This window comes from Oncorhynchus nerka, linkage group LG24, assembly GCF_034236695.1.
Source record: "Oncorhynchus nerka isolate Pitt River linkage group LG24, Oner_Uvic_2.0, whole genome shotgun sequence".
In the NCBI taxonomy this organism is placed as follows: domain Eukaryota; kingdom Metazoa; phylum Chordata; class Actinopteri; order Salmoniformes; family Salmonidae; genus Oncorhynchus; species Oncorhynchus nerka.
In genome coordinates this window covers 83,414,259-83,424,892 of record NC_088419.1, presented here as the reverse complement: position 1 = coordinate 83,424,892, position 10,634 = coordinate 83,414,259, and the positions used below count along the sequence as shown (strand labels likewise).

General features: G+C 40.2%; 1 protein-coding gene across 1 annotated transcript; it reads left to right on the top strand.

The window, feature by feature from the left end:
- The first annotated feature begins 1,391 nt into the window (after window positions 1-1,391).
- foxd3 (forkhead box D3) lies at window positions 1,392-3,239 on the top strand. The gene has a single exon (XM_029630839.1). It carries the CDS (start codon window positions 1,674-1,676, stop codon window positions 2,766-2,768), a length of 1,095 nt encoding a protein of 364 aa, XP_029486699.1. The 5' UTR covers window positions 1,392-1,673; the 3' UTR covers window positions 2,769-3,239.
- Window positions 3,240-10,634: the final 7,395 nt, after the last annotated feature.

The following is a 10,634-nucleotide window of genomic DNA, read 5'->3' as shown; positions in this document are numbered from 1 at the left end:
AGTGGTAGCGAAATCCTCACAGAACAATGCCAATGTGCACAGATTGCTGTTTAGCTTTTCAATGGAGACCAGAAGAGGAGCTTTGAACTGAGCAAAACTTGTCATGGTACTGCTACTCCGTTCCCATTGTAAAGTAATTTACACATTTTTGTTAGTTCTAATAGAGGGGTGATAAGAATAATTGCTTCTGTTGTCAATTAAAATATATTTTCATTACGACAGGAGGTGTTTCAGACGGAATCAATAGGAAGTTATATTGCTTTGTGGCACATATATAGAGAATCTAAGATAGGAAGATACTATTGTTTTATTTATTCACAACAAAGCAAGGGCAGCTTTTGTAAATTAGCAATGAACATGTCCTATTTTAAATAGATAAACAGTGCTACGTGTCTGCCCGACCATCATCAGCCTATTTGCAGGCTATTATCAGAGCAGGGATGGTAATGATACTTATCCTGACCCCCTCCACTCCACTCCACTACAATGACATCGGACAACATTTCTCACACAACGCAGGAAACGTTTAAACTTCTGTATTCGTTTCTACATCCTTTCTTGTGAACAGCCCATATACACTGCGCACCTTCATGGTTGTGAATGGGGCCTTTGCATTCACCCGGTCCCGCATTTCCTACTTTTTCATATGCTAACACATGCAATGATTAGGTCGTTAACACCTCTGGCAAAACCCGTTGACAATTATTTATTTATTCTTTTCCATGGTTGTTTTCAGTATCCTTCTCACCTTCGACAAATCCACGGAATTAATCGTTTGAATATAGCCTTACATTCCATGGTGAAATTTAAACTAGATTTTAGTTAGTATAATAGTAAAAAAAATAATACTAAGTAGGCTGTCTTTCACCAAAGGGTCTTATGCTTAAAGTAATAATTACACGTGAAGTCATTTGGGTATGGAGAAGGCAACTAAGAATTATAGACTCTCTTTTCCAATTTAATAAAAATGATTATATCCCATGCAACATAAAGACGAGCACACAATAATAACTAGAAGATATTCAATTAACTTAGCTGTCGACGTTTTCATTCCGCCGCTTTCAACACAAGCAATTTGTTTAAGCAAAGTTAAGATTTGGTTTTAGTGCAGCCGGGAGATATAATGCGCATCAGATCTTTCAATCATGTAGGCCACTTTTCACCCCCCACCCACCCACCAACCCACCCACTACCGTTAAATGGTCTATGACGGACGAACACAGACAGAAAGTAGTGGAAAGCAGCATTACTGTTGTCCCTTTGTTGACAAATCCATGAAACAACTTCAGTTTGCATGGTTTAGCAGGGGACGTCTGACGTCACCCAATCACGTGGCGGCACTGATAGTATATCTTAAACTGAAAAAGTAATCTATCAGACAGTCCTTAAAACCGGCTTTAAAAGCATATGTCATTTTGACTTCGCACTCTTAAACCACTCTTACTAGGAAATAGCGATCGAAGGACACCGAGGCGTGAAGCGCACACACCAAAACCCTTAAGAAGACGACTAGGCTACTTCACTGGAGAAATATTTTCTGAAGTTTAAGTTTCTCTGGCAGGCCGGTCTGACCTGCATTTAGAATCCGGCGACATCCGATCTGACCGCAACGGACGGGCCGCGCGCGCACCCTCACCTAGATCCCTGGTTGTTCTTCGGTAAAGTAAGCTGTGATGACCCTGTCTGGTGGCAACAGTGCCAACGACATGTCCGGTCAGACGGTGCTCACTGCCGAGGATGTGGATATCGACGTGGTCGGCGAAGGCGATGAGGGAATGGAGCGGGACAGCGACTGCGACAGCCAGGGGGGCATGCACGACCACTCGGAGGAGGTGGAGGAGATAGAAGTGAAGGACATGTCCGGGAGTCCCTGCGAGAGCGCCGGGGAGGGAGAGACCAAAGCGGACGGCACTGAGAGCGTGTCGGGTGCCATGAGCAGCAAGCCGAAAAACAGTCTAGTGAAGCCCCCCTACTCCTACATCGCGCTCATCACCATGTCGATACTCCAGAGCCCGCAGAAGAAACTCACACTCAGCGGGATCTGCGAGTTTATCAGCAGCCGGTTCCCGTATTACCGAGAGAAGTTTCCAGCCTGGCAGAACTCTATCCGCCACAACCTGTCGCTGAACGACTGCTTCGTGAAAATCCCCCGGGAGCCGGGCAACCCTGGTAAGGGCAACTACTGGACCCTGGACCCACAATCGGAAGATATGTTTGACAACGGCAGCTTCCTCAGGAGGAGGAAACGATTCAAGAGGCACCAGCCAGACATTCTCAGGGACCAGACAGCCCTCATGATGCAAAGTTTTGGGGCTTACAGTATTGGGAATCCTTACGGACGTCACTATGGAATTCACCCAGCCTACACCCATCCAGCGGGGATGTACCCTTACATGCACCCAGTAGGTCCCATGCTTCCCCCGACTGTCCCTCTCTTGTCCTCCGCTGAGCTGAACAGAAAAGCCTTCAACTCTCAGCTCAGCCCCAGCCTACAGATGCAGCTGAACAGTCTGAGCACCGCGTCTATGATCAAGTCCGAGCCCTCCAGTAGACCGTCTTTCAGTATAGAAAACATCATCGGGGTATCCACTTCCTCTAGTGCACAGACTTTCATGCGGCCTCCGGTGACTGTTCAGTCTGCGTTGTTGAGCGCACATGGCCTAACCAGGACAACAGCAGCTATTGCACCAATTCTTAGCATGCCATCTAATATCATGTCGGGACAGTTTTTACCCTCAGTAACGGCAGTGTCCAAATGGCCTCAATAGTCTCAATAAAAGACTCACTTTTCTAGAGACTTGGGGGGGAGACTGTACAGCACGAAATAGGCATGCAGCGCTGGAAGGTGTCAACCCATCTGTAGCCATGTAAAGACTAAACAAAGAGACAACAGCAAAGGAATGATATCTGTACAGGTAATATTTGTACATATTTGTAAAAATAAATACTTTTACTTGTTTGACTTTTACTTATTTTATTTCGTTGTTTGAACTGTACAACAATTGTAGTTATAGACGAGCTTTCCTGATATTATTTTATATTTGATTTTGTAACTGGTAGCTAGCTCACTGTTAGTTTAAAATAATCAACACTTTTGCTTTGATTTTTCATACATGATACAACATGTTCTTATTCTAAGTCTGGACAAATGGTCTGTTAATAAATTGAAATATATGTATTCTATGTATCTCTATTGTGTTGTAAACTGGAATCATTTGTTAATAAATCTAAAGAAAGAAGCATTAGCAGTATTCATTTTCTTTATGTAGTTTTTGAAATGTCTGATAGGTCTGCTTTGTGATAGTTATTGAAACGTCTCTAATTGAAGTAGGAAATAATCGGAAAAGTCCCTGGGATATGACAAAATATCAGTACAGGTTTTGTAAACAAATAGGTATAAATGTTACCACATTAAACAATCAAAACAAGATTACAAACCAGCTGCATTTAATTTAAGGCCAATAATAAAGGTAGGCCTCTGAAACTCGAAACTTGAATATTTTTATTGCTACGACAATTAAGTGAGAGTGTAATGACGTGTTTATTACCGCGAGCAAGTAATGAATGAATCAACTGAAACACAGGCCATTTCCCATAGGCCTAGTTCAAATGTAATATCTCTTAATATTAAATATGGCTATAGATATTACAAATTAGGAAATGTTTACTTTAGTTTAATATCAATTCATTATACATTTCAATTTATAGTTACATTCAACTGTTTTAAAGTTATTTTGTTGTTTATTATGATATAATCTTGTTATCATTTGGCATGACAATAACTAGGCTACATCATTATAGCCGTTTTCTGCTACTACCTTATGATGGCTTATTTACAGATGTCAAAACAATTAAATAGATTTGATTTTGAATACCATATAGGCCTAAATACTAATCAGGAATTAGGCTACTTATAAGGCCACAGAACGCAGGATTCTGCCTCGTTATTTTATTACAGACAAAACTTCAAAACAAACATGAAATCATTAGAACTGGTATGAAAATGATTTTGGTGGATCAAAATAGTAAAACATTTGATGATCAATAAGCTGTTACTAATGTTTTCACTAACATTACTAACATGAAAATGAGAGTGGATTCACTCATGAGAAATGTTAGATGCAGTGCAGATGCTCTTTAGCCTAACTGGTAAATGCCGAGACATTATGGTATCATATTACAAGAGAAACCGAGAAGATATAAAATATGTTTGCATGTTGCTACTATAAAAGTAACACTTAATTTCACAGTTGTGTCTGGCTAATCAGTTTTACACAAACAGCAAATGGTCGATGGTGTGTGTGGCCGGTGTCGATGCACAGGGGCTAGGGGGCTATTTTTAACTGATACTCATGGGAACAGAGAAAGGACTCTCTTCTTGAATTCACTTTCAGTCTGAAGAAGCTGCTGAGGCAGTGCTTCTCAATGACACTGGATAACGGGGCGCCCATTCTACGACTGGCTCCTTATTCCTTCAGATGAGACTACATTTTTATGCGCATTGCTCTGATGCCTCGCGTCAAAGCACAGTTTGATATCACATACCGCCGGTGATTTACAGGACGTAGCGATGCAGGGGCTTCTCTTTTAAATAAAGCCCAGCTATAGATCTAATATGACGGCATACAAGCATTCATAGCCAGGCCTACTGGCGTGCGAGGACAAATAATGTATTGAAATGTAGACCTTCGGGCTTCTTTGTGAGGAGAGATTTGTAAAGGGAGCTAGGCCTACGTTCACTTCGATAGGCTGTTGATCCCATAATATCTTAATGCAATGTCTAATCGAAATGTGAATAAATGCTGCTTATCAACCGACGGTTGTTCATTCAAATGTTTACATCATTTTTAATTGCCAAGCTGGTTATTTTCCAACAAAACTATGCCTAACAAATGCATAAAGGAGATTATGGTAGTAATTATGAGACACATATAGACATATGTGTCTCATAATTACTACCATAATCTCCTTTATGTCTTAGGTAAAAGCAATACATGATCATTGAGTAGACATTATAACATTTGCTCTCTAGCAAAACCAAAACACCTGAGAAAATATATGCCATGCAATTACGGTATTAGTTTGTTAAGAAGATATCTTTATTCAATGGAGACATTCTGCTCAAACATTCTGTTAATTTACTGTTCAAACAATGTAATGTAGCCCACAATAACACACACATAACCGTGTCACAGCAATGACTTGTGAAAATCGCTAGGTGGCGTTTATTGACACCTTTATTCTTGTGCAAAGCGATTTAAACACAGAAATATCAGGCCTACATATCCTTCCAGGAGCATTACATGGGCGATTATCAGACATCAGTTGGCGTAAGTGGGCTATACTGAGTGGTTTGGGTCGATCTTATTTATCGTGAAGTAAGGACACTGAAACTGTTTAGATTCAACGGGTTTTAATTGTGTGTCTATTTTAGGGGCAGCTGGTAGGAAAGAGTTGACTCTTTAACAAGTGCAAGGTTATAATAGATCCCTGCTTTTTATATACCTGACGTCAAGTAATAACCTTCGATGGGTATTGCAACTGTGGACATCCGGAGCTCCTCGAGTTATTACCTAGGTAGCCTATCAAGTTCTGCATATTCACAGAGACACACTGACACACTGGGCTGCAAACTCATTTTGACATTTCACAATCCTCAAAGTAATTGGCTGCATAATGTAAGCCTAAATATTAGGACAAAGTTGATACCTTTACATTGTATTCTTGTACAGTCTCAAGTTGCCTGGACGGACTGCTGTGTAGGATTTGTAAGTCGTTTCATATTGTGCCCAAAGACAGAATTGCCTTTCCTATAATACATTATTTGAAATGGAACGAAATGGGAGCCCATATGAAGGTAGACTATTTAGACTTGAAATAAGACACAAAAAAGCCTATTTATGGAAAATAATAACGAGAACATTGTATTAATAACATTCTAGTAGACTACTATCTCAAATGTGGTGAGGCTAATAATCATACTGACATATGCTACATCTTCTCCAACGAAATGGCTTACAACAAGCGAAGGATGATGACCTGTGCTCAAATGTTTGGATGCATTTCCGTTTTAGGGAGGCCTCAAAGCCTACAGCATAGGGAAATGGAAAGCGGGATACCTTGTCAGTTGTACAACTGAATGCTTTCAACTGAAATGTGTCTTCCGCATTTAACCCAAGCCCTCTGAATCCGAGAGATGCGGGGGCTGTATAGAGCTCTGTTGAAAGTTTCTGGGCTTTGTAGATAGCGCGGCGCTCACACTCACACACAACGCTGACCTTTGTAGCTGCACCTGCTCTCGAGCGCTGCACAGGTGGGTTGTATGGGTAGTGAGAACAAGCGGTTCCCACAACCCCCGAAACACACTCAACACTGACAGCACAAACAGCATGGACCACCACAGAGGTTCTCATAATCTACTTGACATAACATAAATAGTTTTTAATTACTACAGAAGGTACATTTGGACTTTAAACGAAATCTTTGCTGAGCAGCATCAGCAAAAGCATTTTGAGTGAAAAATCGAATAATATTTACACAGTAGTCTATTCTTCATTTTGTTAGCCACGTTTTTTGTAAATGGATGTTCATTCACAGTTGTGTCATGTGTATAAATGTCCTACATGTTTGTTTTTCACATCTACTAGGCCTACAATACATAAAACAAAGAACACAAGCCAATTAGGATAAGTACACAAAGAAAGAGGGGCTTTACAGGCCTTCTTCTTCTGGTGGACAGCAAACACATTGGATACTCACAAAAAAACTAACTCTCTAATATGGAGCTCAAATATCTCAAATATTGCAGATGATATGACACATTCCCACTCTATTTTCTACTGCCTATAATCTTTGTTAGCTATAAAACGTGTTTCAGTTGGGAATGTTCATTTTATCTACCTTTTTTTTTACAAGGAAGAATACTTCATTCATCCATTTTCCAGATGACACATTGCTTAAATTCCAGGTGAGGCATTCCCACAATAACCTCTCTGTTTTGTAGACCTATTTCCCACTGTTTCTTTAAAAAATCAGACTACTTTATTGATTCATTTCCCTTGTCCGAGGACAAGTGTTTGAGTTGATCCAAAGCGCAATTTACTGGGAGTGTGTGTGTGTGCGTGCGTGTGTGTGTAATGAAATCTACAAATACATTTCAATAATTACCTCTGATCTATGACAAATGGTCAATAATGAACTGTGTTTATTACCTGTGCAAATACAACAAAATGGTTACACATTATTATTATGGTTGCATACCTGGTTGTTGCTTTAACTTCCACTGTCATTTTGCTATTACAATGTTGCTATTGTCATGATACTATGTTAGTTACTTAGCTACTTACTTCATTCATCTCTTTATCCAGTAAAGTCCAGAAACATTATCAGTCTTTGGTCAGCCTGATGATGATGATGATGAGGGTACTTCATGCCTTTATCTCCTTCTCCACAACCGTTCCCCACTCCATATAGGATTGGTAGGAAACATAGGTAAAGTAAAAACCATAGACTCCAGTGGCATTTGCACACAAAGCACAAGGATGAATTGGTTCATCTCCTTCTCCACAACCATGGCCCTCTCTATTCCATTGTGGCACATGTGTTGGTGTAAATAAAACTATTATCTATCTATCCATCTATCCATCCATCCATCCATCCATCCATCCATCCATCCATCCATCTTCAGCTGAAGTTGGAAGTTAACATACACCTTAGCCAAATACATTTAAACTCAGTTTTTCACAATTCCAAACATTTAATCCTAGCAAAAATTCCTGGTTTTAGGTCAGTTAGGATAACCACTTCATTTTAAGAATGTGAAATGTCAGAATAATAGTAGAGAGAATGATTTATTTCAGCTTTTATTTCTTTCATCACATTCCCAGTGGGTCAGAAGTTTACATACACTCAATTCATATTTGGTAGCATTGCCTTCAAATTGTTTAACTTGGGTCAAACGTTTTGGGTAGCCTTCCACAAGCTTCCCACAATAAATTGGGTGAATTTTGGCCCATTCCTCCTGACAGAGCTGGTGTAAACGGAGTCAGGTTTGTAGGCCTCCTTGCTCGCACACACTTTTTCAGTTCTGCCCACAAATGTTCTATAGGATTGAGGTCAGGGCTTTGTGATGGCCACTCCAATACCTTGACTTTGTTGACCTTAAGCCATTTTGCCACAACTTTGGAAGTATGCTTGGGGTCATTGTCCATTTGGAAGACCCATTTGCGACCAAGCTTTAACTATTTTTGCTTCATCAGACCAGAGGACATTTCTCCAAAAAGTATGATCTTTATCCCCATGTGCAGTTTCAAACCGTAGTCTGTTTTTTTTAATGGTGGTTTGTGAACAGTGGCGTCTTCCTTGCTAAGCGGCCTTTCAGATTATGTCGATATAGGACTTGTTTTACTGTGGATATAGATACTTTTGTTCCTGTTTCATCCAGCATCTTCACAAGGTCCTTTGCAGTTGATTTTGGATTGATTTGCACTTCTCGCACCGAAATACGTTCATCTCTAGGGGACAGAACGTGTCTCCTTCCTGAGCGGTATGACGGCTACGTGGTCCCATGGTGTTTATACTTGCGTACTATTGTCTGTACAGATGAATGTGGTACCTTCAGGCATTTGGAAATTGCTCCCAAGGATGAACCAGACTTGTGGAAGTCTACCATTTTGTTCTGAGTCTTGGCTGATTTCTTTTGAATTTCCCATGATGTCAAGCAAAGAAGCACTGAGTTTGAAGGTAGGTCTTGAAATACATCCACAGGTACACCTACAATTGACTCAAATTATGTCAATTAGTCTATCAGAAACTTCTAAAGCCATGACATCATTTTCTGGAATTTTCCAAGCTGTTTAAAGGCACAGTCAACTTAGCGTATGTAAACTTCTGACCCACTGAAATTGTGATACAGTGAATTATAAGTGAAATAATCTGTCTGTAAACAATTGTTGGAAAAATGACTTGTGCCATGTACAAAGTAGATGTCCTAACCGACTTGCCAAAACTGCAGTTTGTTAACAAGAAATTTGTGGAGTAGTTGAAAAACAAGTTTTAATGACTCCAACCTAGGTGTATGTAAACTTCCGACTTCAACTGTATCTATCAATTTCTCTATCTATCCATTTCTCTATCCATCTATCTATCTACCTTCATGTATCATTCCAAACATGAAGGTAAAGAAACAACCAAAGCCTGGGTCTGTGACTGAAATGACATCCTATTCCCTATATAGTGCACTAGTGAATAGGGTGCCAGTTTGGACATTGTGCATTGTCAAGCAAGACGTGGAAAGCCTTCATTATAGCATTATAGCCGGGGTGACAAGCCAGGCCAGATCATAGACAGTAAATGTAGATACAGCAGTTATTGAATATTTAAAAGGCAGAGATTAAGCAATAAATGACAGAGTAAAGCTGGCACACCAGGGTATTAATAACTAATGGCCACCAATGAGTTATAGGCTTCTCATTGTAATGAAAGTGTCATTGCAAATCAGCAGTTGTCCAAGGTTATTATTATTTATAAATAATTGATGCATGAACCACAAAGAAGTGATGTGTTTCATCCAACAACTTCCCACCCCTCGGAATGGAAACATAGACATGGTTGTAGATGTCACTAGACTGAAAGGTCATACAGGATGTGCCTCTGGGCAGATAGACAGTATACTGGGGGTGACAACAAGCACCTTGGTACTGATATTGTGCGACAGAATTTACATATTCATAAACTACCTCCTATTGCTGTCACATATTGTTACCTCTCTTGTTTGTCAATCCTTCATAGAGAATCATGCATTGTCATAGCACTCACTGAAGTCTCAGACTATAGGCATTGTTTTATCATGTGGGTCAAAATAATGGCTAAAATTAGTCTACTAGTTAATGTAACCTCAAAACAACTGTCTAAGCCCACGTGGCCAATTACTTTTATTTAACCCTCATTCAACTAGGTAAGTCAGTTAGAACAAATTCTTATTTACAATGACGGCCTACCCCGGCTAAACCCTGATGATGTTGGGCCAATTGTGTGCCGCACTATGGGATTCCCAATCACGGCCGGATGTGATGCAGCGTGTATTCGAACCAGGGACTGTAGTGACACCACTTGCACTGAGATGCAGTGCCTTAAACTGCTAAGCCACTCGGGAGCCCCTTAGAAAAAAAAGTGTTCCAAAAAGGTTCTTCAGCTGTCCCCATAGTGGAACCCTTTTTTGGTTCCAGGTAGAAACCGTTTGGGTTACAGGTAGAACCCTCGGTGGAAAGTGTTTTTACATGGAACCCAGAAGGGTTATACCTAGAACCAAAAAGGGTTATTCAATGGGTCCTCTATGGGGACAGCCGAAGAAACCTTTTAGGTTCTAGATAACACCTTTTTCTAAGAGTGTATTGGTTAGCCTACTTGTGGAAAAACTGGTTCCTTCAATGTCCAAATCACATATTTGAACAAATAGCCAAAGTAGCTAAATCCTTCACTATCAATCTTCTTTCCGTCACTATTTGTGCATATTGACATATAATGTGATAATGTCGGTTTCGGTTTATTCTGCTTTTGATTGAAATCGAATATTCTCTATCGTCAGCATCATCCAGCTCTGACCAAAAAAGAACCGAATTACCACGATACGTCAT

Bases quoted from the DNA above. Each gene is read 5' to 3' on its own strand.
- foxd3 (XM_029630839.1), top strand. From the start codon at position 1,674: ATGACCCTGTCTGGTGGCAACAGTGCCAACGACATGTCCGGTCAGACG.